Source organism: Periophthalmus magnuspinnatus, chromosome 2 (genome assembly GCF_009829125.3).
Source record: "Periophthalmus magnuspinnatus isolate fPerMag1 chromosome 2, fPerMag1.2.pri, whole genome shotgun sequence".
Taxonomy (NCBI): domain Eukaryota; kingdom Metazoa; phylum Chordata; class Actinopteri; order Gobiiformes; family Gobiidae; genus Periophthalmus; species Periophthalmus magnuspinnatus.
In genome coordinates, this window is record NC_047127.1 from 12,748,404 (window position 1) to 12,765,410 (window position 17,007).

The window sequence follows — 17,007 nt, forward strand, 5'->3', positions numbered from 1 at the left end:
AAATAAAATACTCCTCATTGTTTGAGCTTAGTCCTTGTTGTCTTGGCCTATGTCATCAGAGGTATAATGCTCCCTACAGTGGAAGCATAGCGCCTGGACTGCACTAGACTGGAAAGGACAACACTATCAATATATTCCAAAATACTAACAAATTAAAAAAAAAAAAAAAAAAAGGAAACAGAAATTATGTGTTGTTTAAGCATTCTGTTAATATCAATGTACAAAGATAGATGGCTGCAACTAATGGTTATTTTAGTAGTCATCTGTAGCTCTATAGATGACTGTATATATATACTGTATTATTTATTTTATTAACAATAATGCATTTGTGTTATATAGTACTGTTTTTGATACCTAAAGACACTAACCCTAACTAATCCTTTAATTGAGTAAAATAGTAAAAAATAAATAAATAAATAAATAAATAAAAAAAATAGAGAAAGAGGCCTCTCAATATAAAACAAAATCACATGTTTGGCTTTACCATTATAACCCTGTCAACACAGTGCTTCAGGGGTTGCCTCAAGATTTAATTATATATTTTAAAAAAAAAAAAAAAACAAAAAAAAAAAAAAAACAATAATTCCCAAATGCATACAACATTAAAATACAATGCTCTGGAGAAGGTCTGTGCAGAAATATAAAAATATAAAAATAGCCCTAACCCTAAATATAGAAAGCTATTAAACTTTGCCCATATGCATAGATTTTTTGAAAACAAATTGTGCAAACTATTAAGATTATTATGTCCAAAGCAACAGTCTCCTTGTACGAAGCCTGATGTTTTGTGTAAAGAAAGCCTAGTTATTCATCCCTGTGCACTAAAACAAAGGCCTGTTTCAATACTGTTAGCTGCTAATGCTAAATAAATACCTTTTATTCTCCGTCTGCTTCTTTTAGAGACGATCAGCACCCAACTTTAAACAAACTCGATCAGAGGAAAGTTACACTAAATGAATAAATATTAAATAAAGATAAATAATTGTGTTATTTTGGGTTTTTGAGCAGGAGCGGAACTTCTTGTTTTATCGGGACGACAGCTTCCTTGTTGCTGCCCCCTACAGGACAAACACGGAACTGACATAAGTACAGAAGTGGTGGTTTTAATAAACAAAGGTTTTATTTCTGTAAATTATAAATACATACCTAACCTAGAATTTGCATGAAATTGTTTGCTCACTGGCCAGTGTGGCAGGTATTAATTTACTAGAAGTCAACAAAGAGTTTATTTTAACTAATTATGGTAGTTGTAATATTTTGGAAGTTCAGGCTTTATGCTATAAAGTATATCAAGTTAAAATTGATACCTCTATGTCTAGACTGGGAACAGATATTCAAATGGTAAAATATGAGTTCCTCTCTAAAAAATACCAAACATATTAGACATATCCATAAAAAATAATTTAAAATAAATAATTCAATAATTACACTCACGTTAATTTAATTATACAATTTTATTAGCAAGCCGTTCAGATACAGTATTTGAGAGCTAAACGCCCCAGTGTCCTACAAAATGCTAGTTAATTTGGCAACATTTAACATGGCAAATTTGCAAACAGCTGAGAAAGTTTGGGATCTGACTATACGCCTAAATTTTACATTATTAAAGAGTTTTTTGGTTTAATATCACAACAGCGATGCTATTATACAGTAAAATTAAAGTAATAAAAAAATATATAAATAAATTAACTTGCTTGGCAGACAACATAATTGACTGTTAAGTTCCACCCGTTTCCACCCTCTTTGAATTTTCCATATTGATTGTTTGTCTAATGAAGCACTTTCGAAGTGCAATTGTGTTCATGAACCAATACCAGATACAGTGAAGAGGAAGCCAGTGTGTTCAGTCAAACTGCATGGATATTGTCTACATGTATAATTTCTGAAAAAGTTAAATTAGTGTCACCAAAGTAGTTGTTCCAGTAAATGTACTTTCCTTCAAGGATCAGTACAGCAAGTATACCGAGTCCATAAATACACCTGTTTATGGACCTGTTTTATGTCAGCTCCCCTCCCTGTCCCGTATAAAATGGCTTGAGTTCAATGTCAGTGAGGAAGTAGGATGAAAATATCATCTTTAACCTTTTAATTTTAAGTTTTGTTGCTTCCAGTTCAGCAATTAAAACATTTCAAGCAAAACAGATAAGTGCTTATGTCCCAGTATTCCTGGATCAACTATATGGTAATTTTTAAAAACTTATCCCTTGGAAATCAATACAGGAGTCAAGAATTCTAAGATATCCAACAGGAGTTTCTACAAATGTTTAAAGGCGCTGTACCTGATTTTTTACTGTCTTAAAGATGTGAAAAACAGAACTAGTTTGCAGTGGTCCAAAGTTACTAAGTCACTTACCTTATACATTTCGAGCATCTTAATTATTCACCGCAATGAGTTTATAAGCGCTTTTCACAACTCCCAGAGACCAGAGTTTTGCCATAACGGTAAAGCTAACAACAACTAGCATGCTAACATGCACTTCCTGATTATCAGACAATAAACTGCTTCATATTAGATGCAGACAGCTCATAATATACGTGTGAAAAAATCTGGTACAAGGCCTTTAACTTCATTAGACAATAGTGACAGGGTCCATTATCTTGTACATTTCACATCACAAAATCTGCATATTAACAAGAATTATTTTGTATTTTGAGTGTTAATGTAATCTAAAAACAGTTATTAAATGTATTGGGCATTCATTAACATTTCTGACTAATAGCAATCAATCCTCTGGCTCCTCTTTGATTTTAATATTTAGAAATTCCTGCTCCTCTGGATCACATTCTTCTTTCATTTCTTGTTTCACGACAGTTTCAAATGCTTCCTGGTTTTCTTCTTCTTGTAACTCAGACTTAAGAGTTCTAAGTTTTGGATCAAATTTTCCTTCTTGATCTTCCTCCGAATTCTCCGACTCTTCAAAATCTGACCCATCCTCTACTTCCTGTTTAACTACAGTTTCACTCTCCTCTTGGTCTCCACCTGATTTCTGCTCCCCGGAAACACCTTCAACAACTGGTTCCTCCTCCTCTTCACTTTTAACTTGCTTCTCAGATGATTCCTCTTCCTCCTGTTGCTCATCATCTTTTTGCTGTTTTGATTTGAACCTTGAAAAATTCCTAATTGGATTGGGATTTTGGGGCTTGCACTCTGGATGATACCTCCTCATGTGGTAAGCATAGGTCCCTCTTGTGTGGCTAATTTTACCACATATCTCGCATGGTATTACGGTCTCTTTATTGTGTGTAGTTTTATGCGCTGCTAGCAAATATGACGTCCTGAATGTTTTCTTGCACTGGTCGCAATTGTACGGTCGTTCACCAGTATGCAATCGGATATGCTCTTTATAATGGGTGCTTCGGATAAAAGTCTTACCACAGAATTCACAGCTGTACGGTTTTTCTCCTGTATGAAGTCTTTTATGCATGTCGAGCGTATACGAATGAGCGAACATTTGACCACAATCTTCACAAGAATATGGTTTCTCTCCTGTGTGAATTCGTTCGTGAATTTTGAGTTTTTCTTCGCGCATAAAGGTTTTCCCACATTCATTACATTTGAATGGCTTTTCCCCCGAATGTATAATCATATGTCTTCGGAGATCATGATTTTGCACAAAAGCTTTATCGCAAACTTCACAGCTAAACGGTCTATTTCCTGTGTGGATTTGAATGTGGAGTTTGAGTTTTCGAGCTGTGGCAAATTCCTTGTGGCATAGATCGCATCCAAAAGGTTTTTCGCCAGTGTGGACCCTTAAATGTTTCGTCAAATCGTGATTCCAATAAAAGGATTTCCCACAAAATTCACAGCTAAACGGTTTGTCCCCCGTGTGCAGGCGTTGGTGGTTTTTGAGGTTGGTTGGGGTGGAGTAGCTCTTCCCACATTGATCACACGGAAACATGGTGAAGGTGCAATTGGCAGGATGTTGGCTCCAGGTTACTTTTTGCTTACAATCTAAAAAAGAAAGAAAAGTAGACACAAAACATTTAGCACTATAACAGTTCAATACAGTTATTCAAAATTAAGTTGAAATTATATAAACAAAATGTAATTATTTAAAATTAAAGTTAATGAGCAAACAGCAATTACAAATACAATGTCCTTTAATATGTACATGCCCTGTAGTTTAAGCTTCTACAGGTAATTTCTAAAAATAAGCAATTAATTTTGAAGATAATAACCCTGGATACGGTGCTGTCATTATAACAACAACAACACATAATTAATTTGGGGTGAATGATCAACAGTTGTTCAGATATAGATCAAGATCATTCTAAAGCTATTTGAAGGAAAGGTCCAACTTCCTATTTATGTAATTTCTTCACTACTGATACTAGCTTCAATAATAATTTTAGTATTAGAGGTAGACCGATGTTTGGGCTTTTAAGCGTATCGGCTATCGGCCTTAAATCCCCAGCACAGGACGGCATTTTATTTTGGATGAACTGCAGCCTAAAAATATCTATAAAGTTTTATTTGAACACTTTAGTTCAGATAGGTAACTGTTGAAAACCTGACTACACTGTTCTCTTATGGGTTTGTGGTGAAAAAAATCTGCCCTACATATTGGACCAAATCAGAGTATCAATTTTTTTTTCTTTTTGACAACCTTACTTGGATATGAACACTGGTGTAAACATGTCTAGGCAAATTTTCTCTAGGATAAAAAAGTATAATAATTAAAAAGACTGACATAAACATAGCCTGATGATTGTACAATTTTTGTCAAGCCACACCTCTTAATTTGACTAATAAAATCCAAAGTTTCAGATTAATTAAAGGAGCTACTACACCATAACTACAGTACTGTATACAAAGGTGCTTTTAACTTAAAAGCAACTGCATTTTGTAGATTCTCTGTTTGTCTAATACTATGAAATTCGTTGAATGATAGCATACATGTCAAAGTCTGTCTAATAACTAGACCAATGTTTATAATATAGCCAAAGATAGGAATTATTATACAGCACTGAAAAGCGGGTGCAATAAACCACTACTTTAGCATGACACTAACTAAAATATGCCTATCATGTTTAACAGAAAACCTCCAAAAACACCACATTTCTAAGTCAAAACGGGTGCATGTTAAATATGAATATTCTTTTTACCTTTTGCTCAACTGGATGAGACCTAGCGGCTAATGCTAAACAAAGAGGCAGCTTTGGACTTTGACACGAAGAAATATCGTCCTCTTCTGCAATATCCAGTACGCTATGCATGTCTTATGTGCATATTTGCATTGATTCATATGCATAGTATCTACATGATGAGGGAATAATAGCGATTTTATTTTACTTTTGCTGGATGCGACAAATTAATCTGACTAGTTGCCAAAAAGCTATGACCGGAAGCTGCATTTCTAACTTCCGGTAGCAAATGTCATTTATTTTGAATATTCTGAAAATAAATATTAACTTAATTATTGTATATTTTATTAATAATTGTCTTAAAAGTAAGTTATAAAAAAATAGTATTTGAATTTTTTAAAGTAAAATTCAACACTTTCAACCGTGTGCTGTGCAACACTTCCCCTGCTGGTGAAAAGTCTACATCAAAATTACTACTTCGAATTAAATTAAATTATGATTGCCAGGCAGGAAAACGGTCCTCCAATCAAAAACGAGGGGTCACATAGCCAGAACTCCATGGATAAAGGGGACAGGATTCAACCAAACACAAGACATAACAGAGATAATACAGGGGGGAAAGAGTTGAAGGCTTGTTTCCGTAACACTGATAATAAAGTGTTACTCAAACATGTGTGAATGAAAAAACACACAACTCCAGGTCTGTTTTTGAGGAGGCAATAGCATTATAACACAGCTTAACGTTCACAGGAGTCCATTTTGTGTAATATAGGACATTTAATAGAAGTTGAGCAGTTTTTCTTGTATTTCCATTATTATTTTATTATTTAATATTGCTTTTTGTATCTTTTATTTTGATTGTAGTTTTTTCTATTATTTCCCTGTACTTTAAACCACTTTGGGGCCATAGGCTGTTGTAAATGTTCTATGAAAGTTTCTCTTAACTTTGGGCATCACTAAACATTGTCCAAGTCTATAAACACTAAAATTAAGTGTGAGTGTGTGCAAGTATGAGGAGAGATAAGGACTGTTGCCATAGCAATTAACAATTTAAAACCAAATATTATATCTTTTGGATGGGAAAAAGTCCTCAATTTTAACATACTGTTCTGAAATGGAGTGAATCTTCTGGTTGAGAGTCCACCACCTGCTTGTTTCCATAGAGATGCTATTGTTTTGCCAGAATTACTCCACAATATAGCATTTAACTTTCTATCTCCATGGAGACAAGCCAAAAACATTTGAAAAAAAAGAAAGAAAATTGTGTAGTTCAAATATCAGGCTGGTGTTTGGGTGCATCTGAAGAAGAGACAGACAAATAAAATGGAGGACACATCAACAGCAACTGTGAGTAAATTATTACTAGTAAAACTTTCATCTGAGTAAACAGTTTTATCGGACAAAATGAAAGATATAAGGAAAAGAGAAAAGATTGTGGTTTGAGCAGATCATCAATTGTGATTTCTGATTTTAAAATGTGATATCTGATTTTAAAATATACTGTATTAATTTCTCCTAAAGGTGCTATATGTAATTGTAATCTGATCACCTGCTTTTCTCCCCAAAATATCATTGCCTTGCCTTTAAAGGTGCACCACCTATGTATGTTTTTATCATGTTCATGAGTCTTCTAATCTCTGTGGCGATGTGGTTTGGTCTGGAGTGTCCCGCAAAACTTGGCAATCTCCATGGAGGCAAGCAAGTGACCTACATGAAAGATAGAACGTTTATAGCATACAGTGGAACATTAAAGGCATACAGGGCAAAAACATGTTCATGAGACAAGCAGGTGATGGACACTCCATCAGAAACGTTACATAGTACACCTTTACAGCTAAATGCTGAACAATATTTTATGTAAGTTACAACGTACTTCATAATGAGTCACCTAAGCTTGAAAAAAAGTATGAAAGTTGGGGTAGGAATTTTCTTTGATCACGATCCCTGTAGACTTAGTGTCTTTATGATGCGTTTAAGGGGCAAATGACATTCATACTTATACAATAGTACTCTCATTTGAGCCTTTTCTACATTGTGTTGTTAGTATTATCTTTGTAATCCTCAACTCTATTACATCACATTAATCCCTGTACTTCTTTTTTCGTAGCATATCAACTCTATGTACCTGGACAAGCTATTGGACGACATGGTAGATCGGATTGTGTACACGGCAGCAGTCGAGGCGGAGGAGTTCCTTGAGGCCATCCAGCGCTGGAAAGAGGAAGCAGGGGGCACGTCCAGAGACAACAACACGCTGGAGGAGAGAGTCGAGCACTATCTCCAAAACTTGGACATCACCAGGGAAATGTTGGTGCCCACTGTGGAAATTTTGGCTAAAAATTCCAACGGTTCATCCTCCTCTCCATCCACTCTCCAATCATGTCTTCCTCTAAGTGCCACAGGGGAGGGTGAGACGGAAGACAAAGACAGAGAAGGCCTCGCACAATAACCATGAAATCCAATAAATGTTAGAGCAGCATTAATTTTTGGAGGGGCTGGTTTTTTTGTGTGTACTAATGGGGAACCTTTTGTTATTTTTCTGCTCTACGATAAGGCAAGATAAGTTTATTTGTATAGCACGATTCATACACAAAGTAATTCAAAGTGCTTTACAGAAAAAGAAAGATAGGAGTAATGTTACTTCAATATAATATTACTCAAGTAGAAGTACAAAGTAGTGGTCCAAGAAATTACTCAGAGTTCGAGTAAACAAGTATCTGGGAAAACTACTTGTACTACACGACTAAGTTATATCTGAAGGAGCACTGCAAGAAACCCCAATGTTCAAATCGTTTCATATTGTCAACATAAATCATTTGACACTTGAGAGTAATATTATAAATACCTTGCAACAGATTTCCATAGAAACACACTGAAAGCAATAGATTTCAAAAAACAAACACATTTCATATAATAGGAAGTCACTTTATTTCTTGACAGTAACAAGTGCTTCAATAAAACCATTATGTACAGTTTGTTGCTTTGAAATACTGTAAAAGGAAAGTGTTTTGAACCTGAAAATCTTATTAAAACTAGAGTGCTGTTCTTTGGCCCTAGATAGTTAAAAGAGACTATCAGCTGCAGTCAAAGTAGTGTGTCCATTTCACTGAGGTAATAAATCTGAAAACGTTGCATTCAAAGTATTAGGACAACACAAGCAATTCACATTCTCAGTATTAGATTATATTAAAGTCCCTTAGACAAACAAGCACATATCAGACGACTGTTCACTGCAGCAGGACCAACTCTACTACACTGGAAAAAGAAATGTCTCCATGACTTGAATACCAAAGCTTCAATTGTGAAGTTTAGTTTGTGAGATTTAGATTTAGTTACAATGGCATATTATTGTTGTGTCCTTTAGTAAGACACTTGACTCATCTTGCCAAATGTTTAAATATGTTGTGGGGTGAATGAATATTGCATTTTAAAGCATTTTGGGCATCTTCAAAGACCCAAGCCATTATAATTAGACCTAAACAATATAAAATTATTAACTATGTTCTGAATTCAGGTCATTTTAACATATTTTGATACTTTTTGCAGTGCACAGGTAGCTTAAACTAAACATAAATAAAGGCCTTTTTGGCTTAAAACATCACTTTACTTTACAGCACAGTTAGCGTGGTAATAGCACAGTAATAGCATAGAGTAGGTTGGTAATAAAAGTGTAATAATGACAGAAAAATGGTAACAGGGCACATTTGTCTACTCGAGTTCATAGTAATATGCTTTTCCCAAAACCAATATGAAGACCGCAAATTCATAATCATGGTTAGTATTTTTTTGGTGATATTATGAAACCAATAGGACAGTGCGATATTGATAAAAAATAAATAACTTTTTTGGGCTCTCTCAAAGACAATATTATGCCCATTTTTTTCAGTCAGTGAGAAATGTGCTCCAACGCATATGTTGTGTATTGTATAAAAAATGTGCAGAAATATTGCTTCATACCCTTATTTGAAAGCTTACACTTGTCTTACTTTTATTTAGTGTGGTATGCCAATGGGAAAAACTCTCATTGTGTCCTTAGACAAGGCACTTCACCCACATTGTCAAGTATGAAAGTGGTATGTGTGACTGCTGGTCGTGGTTGGAGGGGCCGATGGCACAGATTTGCATTATTATTGTGTATAATCAGCTTTTTTGATATTAACAACAAAATGTTTTTTGTTTTTTTTACCTGATCTTGTCTGAAATGCCCAAACTTGTCTAATCTCAGAAGCAAGGCAAGTTCAAGCCTCGTTAGTACAAGGAAGGGAAACAAAATGTATTTTTCTGGGATATAAAATCATTTGTTGAATGACTGTATCAACATTCAGCCATATTTGTTTTCATTAGTCTATTCAAAAAGACAAATCTGAAACAATGCAGGTGCCAAATATTGGCTAAATTTTCAATATTGGACTGATATCTGGGAAAACTCTCTGATATCGCCAATAACCAATTCATTGTTACCCCATTTACCAAGCTATTCCCATGTTCTTACTGTGTTACAAAGTAAAGCTTAACCAATATATCATAAACACACTAAAATTGCTATTCCTCCTCGTCCAGTACATTCGTTACCCCCTGTAGCCGGGCGATAGCAGCGCTGTGGGTCGGTGCGTTGGTGAAAACAGTCCCTACAAACATAGGTGTTCCTCTGAGGATGTGTCTGATCACCGTACAGGACGCAGAGACTTCAATGTGAAAGCCGAGGTTCCTCAGCTCCTCCTCTGTGCTCAGGGGATTTTGACTCGATGTAGATGCAAAAAACTGAAAGGACAAGAAACAGTCATAAATGCTGGGTTTCAGATGATATCACAGTAACCATGGAAATAAAGAAGAACCAAAAATGAAAACGTGAGTCCAGACCTTTGACTGGCAGATTGTACAATGCATATAATATTTTGTGAGGGTACTAGTAGTAGTAAGTTTTATATACACTAAGTAGGGCTGAACAATTTGGGAAAAATATGTAACTGATTTTCTGACAAGCATTGGGATTAGATCTGTGATTTATGTTTTAATAATAAAATTCAGTTCAAAATACATTTTTTAAACATATGCAGAAGAATTGAATAACACAAGAATCACATTTCAGAACACATTTTTACAGATTTAAACTACAGGGCTAGCAGTTTTACGCATAAAAAGATGGGGTACTTTTGTTTGTGGAGAAAATGATGGTACTTTTAAAATGCCAGTATTTTCAATTTGCCAATTGCGTCAATTCATACTGCAATTTCGAGTTGATTTTTTATATACACACATACACACAGTGAGGCAAATAAGTATTTGAACACCCTGTGATTTTGCAAGTTCTCCCACTTAGAAATCATGGAGGGGTCTGAAATTTTCATCTTAGGTGCATGTCCACTGTGAGAGATATAATTAAAAAAAAATTTTTTTTAAATCTAGAAGTCACATTGTATGATTTTTTAAATAATTTATTTGTATGTTACTGCTGCAAATAAGTATTTGAACACCTGAGAAAATCAATGTTAATATTTGATGCAGTAGCCTTTGTTTGCAATTACAGAGGTCAAACGTTTCCTGTAGTTTTTCACCAGGTTTGCACACGCTGCAGGAGGGATTTTGGTCCACTCCTCCACACAGATCTTCTCTAGATCAGTCAGGTTTCTGGGCTGTCGCTGAGAAACACGGACTTTGAGCTCCCTCCAAAGATTTTCTATTGGGTTTAGGACTGGAGACTGGCTAGGCCAATCCAGAAACTTGATATGCTTCTTACGGAGCCACTCCTTGGTCATCCTGGCTGTGTGCTTCGGGTCATTGTCATGCAATACATGGCCCCGGTCATCCTCTCCTTAATACAGTGCAGTTGTCCTGTCCCTTGTGCAGAAAAACACCCCCAAAGCATGATGTTTCCACCCTCATACTCATCATTCTTCTTCCTCCAAACACGGCAAGTGGAATTAAGACCAAAAAGTTCTATTTTGGTCTCATCTGGCCACATGACTTTCTCCCATGACTTCTCATGACAGGTGTTCAAATACTTATTTGCAGCAGTAACATACAAATAAATTATTTTAAAAATCACACAATGTGATTTCCAGATTTTTTTTTAGATTAGGTCTCTCACAGTGGCCATGCACGTAAGATGAAAATTTCAGACCCCTCCATGATTTCTAAGCGGGAGATCTTGCAAAATCACAGGGTGTTCAAATACTTATTTGCCTCAGTGTATATATGTGTACAAAAAAAAAAAAAAAATCTTTCTGATAAACTACGTAATTTTTTTCTATTATAAGATTTGAACTTCAGACCTGATACTAATTTATATTGACTTAACATGAGACTGACAGCTGTCCCTGTCGTTGGGTCTATGAAGTCGGCCCAGTATCCTGCTGTCCACAGAGCGAAGCACATCTCTTTAGCACCATTTACAAACTGCGAAGAAAAAAAACATTATTAATGTTAATGGAGTAGACGTGCAAGTTAATGCTGATAGTAAACATCTAATTTAATTATAAACGATTAGAGATAAAGTTTAATACTAGTATGTATAATAATTCTATAACATGAACTATTCAACCAATTAAAAAAAAATATATATATATATATATATTTGAAATTTTGAGGCTTATAATTCTACTTCCTGGTTGCACATGGGCTGTAGATGTGACATGTGTAGAGCTAGTAAGTATTGCCCCCATGGTGTTGTTCAAACAAAATGCCCCTTTTGCCCCCTAATACATTTGTGGCAGTTATTATTGTCCATGTTGTTATTAAGAAATCCTCTGTCATTGAGAGGGCCTATACTTTCTCTTTAGTTTTCAAAGTCTAAAAGGACTTACGCGGTCAAACAGCTGGTGGTCGTCCTGCCGCACATCGTCAAGGCGACTGCTCTTCTGTGTGACGGTTACCACGGTGATGGCGGAGGGGGGCACCGTCGGGAACATCAATTCCAGGTCTGAAACAGAGAATTACATCACCACAGGGCACACAGCCAAAGCCTCACTCAGACAGCACTCGGTCCAGACTGCTATGGTCGGCTATGGAGTCTGGCCAAAATAGACAAATAGACGGCAACACCTCCGCTGGCCCACCGGACAGCACGACACGGGGTCTTAAAAGGTGCCTCTATTTCTCTTTAAGAGTCTGACTTGATTGTTTAAGAGGGCAGAGATTAATGACAGGGAAATTGCACTACTCCACACTATGACCTCCAGCTCAGTCCTTGTTATCTGGCCAATGGAAGCATCGTCTTGAAGACTTGAATTTATAAAGTATCATTATTTAGCAATGCACTTTACTATGACACTTTTCTTTTATCTCGATGCACTACTGCTGAAGTTGAACAGTGAACACCAGTAAACCGCACACACACAGAATACAATAGAAATGCTTTGGCTCAAGGACAGGACTGTGAGCTCCTGTGGCCCTGCCGTTGCCTGGGAGCTCACGATGATAACGCTCTACTGACCACAAGATCCTCCTTCACACAAACTTGCACTGATACAAACTATAAAAACTGTAAACACACACTCCTCAGGGCTCTCCCTCTGTCCCTTCTGGAGGGCTAGTAGCTACGCTCTTCACCTTTTGCCAATTTAATACATCCTTCTGACTTTACGTGTCTGATTCATGGTCCTCTTCGTGGTAGTATTTGTAAGGACGCAAGCCTCAATGTGTGAGTGTTCATGTCTACAGGTCCCTTATTGATGATAAATAAACTTTTCCTGGGTTAGAGTGTAAAACAAAAGTAGCTGACAACAGCTCTGTGTCATGTCGTGAATTCAACAATTTGCTAAATGTCCTCCCAGCTCTTCTCCTCCTGTCTAATAAAGCCAAGAGCCAAAACATTACCACTAAAATAATGCTACATCTGGTTGGGATATTGGTACAAATGAAGACAGACCTTTTCTTAGTAGCTCTGGACAGGAGTTTATTGTGCAGTCTGTCTCTGTTTGATTGAAGTAATGATCTGCTTTCTGGACTCTTGTGGCAATAGGACCAAGTTTTCCCTGTAAAACAAGTACAATAATCATTACAAATATTATCAAATGTTTAACAGCTTTTAGTTAGCGTTTAATAATTATTTCAAATCAAGAAAGGTCACAGCTAGAGCAGCAAAGCCATTTTTTTTAGGTAATATGTAGAGAGGGCCACAGAAGCTCATAGTCCTGTCCTTGAGAGCAAATAGTAAAAAGTAAAAATGCTGTTAGTCCTGTAGTTTAGACCTTTACAAACATGTTCTGATCCTGAAATGTATTGTATCTTGTATTAGTTTAGCAGTTAGATTTCCGTTTTTTCTCAAATGTGAATGCTTTCGGACATTTTTAGCATATTTCTAATAAATTCTTAACTCTTCCAATCACAATATTTGCAAACGTTTCCAAAATGGTAAAGCACTAATAACAGGTTAACTTTTTTGACTGCAAACTTACTTGACATGTTTATAATTAGTATTGAATCTTGAGTTAACATTTCATCCCATTTTCATAACACATATGCTCATAAAATGCTGTGGTTTTGTAGAATTTGTTATAGCTTGTTTTAGCACAGTTATGTTTTCTTTTATGTCTATTGTTATGTCCTTTAATATTATCTTGATTTTGATGACATGTTATTATTATTCTCTTGTTGATGGCTACCTTCTCATTGAAACACTGTAATTTCCTCACTGTGGGACAAATAAAGGTTTATCTTATCTTACAAAAATATTCAAAGTCCAAACTACAGATGAGATCGATGAATGATGTTCTAAGGGACTAACCAAACGAGCACCAAAATGTGAATACAATGTCTCTAAATAATACGCCTGTGTATCTCATTAATACTTTCATAAGTTGTCAAACCTCATTTTTTGCTTCTGAAACTTACATGAAACTCATTAACGAACTGCGCGAGGACAAAATGGTGCCTCTCTGAGCTGCTGGGCGCTGTGAGGACGTCGGGGACAGTTTTGTGGACGTTTTGTGGAGTTTTCTTGCTTTGATTGAGTCCCTCCAGGTGACAGTCAAACCCCACGTTGCCTGGTAACTGAAAACGCTGGTCTTGAGGTCCGAATGGTCCCATGCTCTCGTCTGGCCATACTGTCCTTTGACCTTTAACAAATATAAATAAATATTACAAAGTAGATATTATAAGTACAACTGCACTGATTAATTGACTAATTGTGACTAGTCAGCTGTAAAATATAATCGTAGTTGTATTTTGATCACAACAATTGTTATCTGGACTATACAGGCTCTAAATCTTGTACGAAAACAACTTTTTATAATAAAGGTAAGGGTATTATTAAATGAAAATGTCAAAAAGCATGGTAAAGGGTCACATTTTTATATAGAGCTTTTCCATCTTCAAGACACTCAAAGTGCTTTAAATCAATCAACCACTCACTCATCAATCAACCATTTACACACACATTCATACAGACACTGGGGGCAAGGTGGGTTAAGTGTCTTGGTGTCAAGGAAACAACAACAACATTCATCTGTGGGAGCTAGAATCACACAGCAAACTTGTTGGTCAATAGATCTTACTGCTCAACCAATGTTTATGTCGATAGCGGGATTTCAGTAGCCAAACCTCGGATCAGTGGACAAAAACTCTACCAACTGAGATACTGTCACCCAACAATGTTTTATTTTCATTAATACTACACTATTCATAATTATTATCTACATAGAGGCCCACCACATTCACAGTCACCACATTTCAACTCATATTTGGTCGATAATGTATTTAAACATCTCAATGCACTATAGAAATAATCGCTTGACTAGTCGATTGATCAAAAAACGAATTGCTGGCTAATCGACTACAAAAACTATGGGTAGTTACAGACATAATTATGAATATAGACTTGTTTAAACAGACAAACTGCAGACAGTATGTTGTGATATATTTGAATAAACACCACATATTGTGCATTATTGAAGGTAGGACTGGGCAATCAATCAAAATTTAATCAAGATCAAGATTAGGTTGCGTATAACTGTCACTGATCCGCTTGGTTCTTTTTAATGGAAAGGTCTACAGGCAGTCCTGTGTCAGTAAAAGCATGTAGTTTGAGGCAGAGTTCAGACTTTGAAGGAAGAAACTGGGCTATTTGTTTGTGTTGTTTATATTCATGAAATCAATACTGAAAGTAATCGAAAGAGTATTTCTACCTGAGTCTGCAGGTGAAGCAGCAATATAAGGCTCGTCTGAACTTGCAGCAGAAAAAGTCCTAGTTTTCGTGACCCTGAGAGCAGCGAGTGTTTGACGTCCTGTGGTCTTTGAGATGACCAACCGCCTGCCACCACAAAGCACCTGCAAATAAACACATACAAAATATTACATTTATGCAGAAAGTGTTGTCATGATACTACAATTTCACCTTCAAATTTTATTTCAATACAAAGTAGGGCTGAATGATTTGGGAACAAACAAATTGTAAATTTTTTTGGGGAGGAAATTATGGCACTTCAAAAACTGCAGCCTTTACCCAATACTAAAGGATGGGCTTGGTATTTGATACTGATTTACAACAGGGTCTAGCTCTGACAAAGCCTAAAATCATTCTAAAACAGTTGGAAAGGTCAACTTTTGTCCTGTTTATGTGACTTTTTATATCAATACATAATATCAATAGTTCCTAGTTTTGGTATTGATTAGTAACCAAGATCTTTAGGTTAGTTTATTATACTTTACAGTTCTCAAACACACTACTCAGTACACACAATGAAGAATGTTGAGAAATAAATACTGGCACTATGTAATAAATACAGTTTCAGATACTGTACAATTTACATGAGATGATGTTCATTTTATTTGTATTTATTTTGTACACCAAACCATTAATCTACAATACTATGAGACTTATACATAATTACTATGTTAGAACAGCTTTGTATAAACGTATCTATATTATTTTATACAAAAAAAAAAAACCCCAAAAAACATTAAATACAACCGATTACATTAATTTCTCAAACTGACAGAAGAAATCCAATTCAGATGTTTAAAGGTATTTATGGTCTGTCAGATTAGTGCTTCAAACTATAAATAAGTTGAATAACCACAATTATATCATAGTCTATAAATTTATGTTAATAATTTGTCCTATATAGTATTTGATCGTGCCAATTAAAAAGGCGTATGAAGTTAAATGTCTGCTTTGACTTACCGTAGTGGACATCGTGGTTGGCCTTTTTCTGTGTTTAATGTTAAACCTACGCAAATAAAAACAAACTCGGTTACGCAATATGATAACAGGAACAATATGTCAACACACGGAGACCTGGAGCTTAAACGTGACTTAAGTTAACCTGGGAATCTGACCAATGTATGACATGATGCAACATTTCTACATGAGCGGCGCACTTTAATGATCCAGAAAGGTTCAAATCTCTTGCAAATACGCAGCCAAATATTACAAACACGATTAAACATTAAGCTATGTTATGTAAATAAAGCAGATGTTACAAAAGTTATGCTCAGCTAAGAGGTCAGCTGATGTTGTTTTGACACTTCCGCTTCATGGCAATAACAGAGAAAATCTACAACTATAGGCTCGATTTAACACTTTTAAAACAGTGACCTGCTAATAGCAACATAGGACGCACAATATAAGGTTAAACGTGTTAATCTAAATGAGTTTAACAACGTTATTTTGTAGAAAGTACGCACTGTTCTTACCGCTTGAGGTCGAAGCAGTTTTTCGCTTTTGCTATCTATGGGAAGTGACGAGGGACTAACATGGTCATGCGCCTTTTGTTGTAAATCCAAAAATGCTTGATTGGACTATTTTACCTTTATCGGTAAAATAACACATGAAAAATAGTCTAATTTTACCAAAAATGTAACCTCTAAAAGCTAATAAAACTAGTGTAATAATAACGGTATTAAACTATTGTTTGATATTGCATTTCCATACACTGCCCACAAGAAGGCAGCAAAACCAAGCAATTAGAACATAGCTCTGGT

The 17,007-nt window shown here is 35.7% G+C and overlaps 2 protein-coding genes across 2 annotated transcripts; both read right to left on the minus strand.

Moving 5' to 3' along the window:
• Nucleotides 1–1,435: 1,435 nt before the first annotated feature.
• Nucleotides 1,436–5,353, minus strand: LOC117382728 (gastrula zinc finger protein XlCGF8.2DB-like). The gene is made up of 2 exons (XM_033979963.2): nt 5,107–5,353; nt 1,436–3,952 (listed from the first exon to the last, which is right to left on the minus strand). Exon 2 carries the CDS (start codon nt 3,897–3,899, stop codon nt 2,724–2,726), a length of 1,176 nt encoding a protein of 391 aa, XP_033835854.1. The 5' UTR covers nt 3,900–3,952; nt 5,107–5,353; the 3' UTR covers nt 1,436–2,723.
• A 2,636-nt stretch (nt 5,354–7,989) lies between these two features.
• Nucleotides 7,990–16,768, minus strand: mmadhca (metabolism of cobalamin associated Da). Its single transcript, XM_033980654.2, has 8 exons — nt 16,720–16,768; nt 16,208–16,253; nt 15,210–15,351; nt 13,918–14,141; nt 12,953–13,058; nt 11,889–12,004; nt 11,395–11,481; nt 7,990–9,846 (listed from the first exon to the last, which is right to left on the minus strand). Exons 2-8 carry the CDS (start codon nt 16,217–16,219, stop codon nt 9,628–9,630), a joined length of 906 nt encoding a protein of 301 aa, XP_033836545.1. The 5' UTR covers nt 16,220–16,253; nt 16,720–16,768; the 3' UTR covers nt 7,990–9,627.
• Nucleotides 16,769–17,007: the final 239 nt, after the last annotated feature.

Excerpts from the sequence above, each read along its gene's own strand:
- LOC117382728 (XM_033979963.2), bottom strand. The coding sequence starts at position 3,899 with ATGTTTCCGTGTGATCAATGTGGGAAGAGCTACTCCACCCCAACCAAC.
- mmadhca (XM_033980654.2), bottom strand. Across the intron at positions 12,005-12,952 it reads TCCAGAGCTACTAAGAAAAG|ACCTGGAATTGATGTTCCCG; the intron begins GTCTGTCTTCAT and ends TCTCTGTTTCAG. Across the intron at positions 9,847-11,394 it reads ACCCAACGACAGGGACAGCT|TTTTTTGCATCTACATCGAG; the intron begins GTCAGTCTCATG and ends TTGTCCTTTCAG.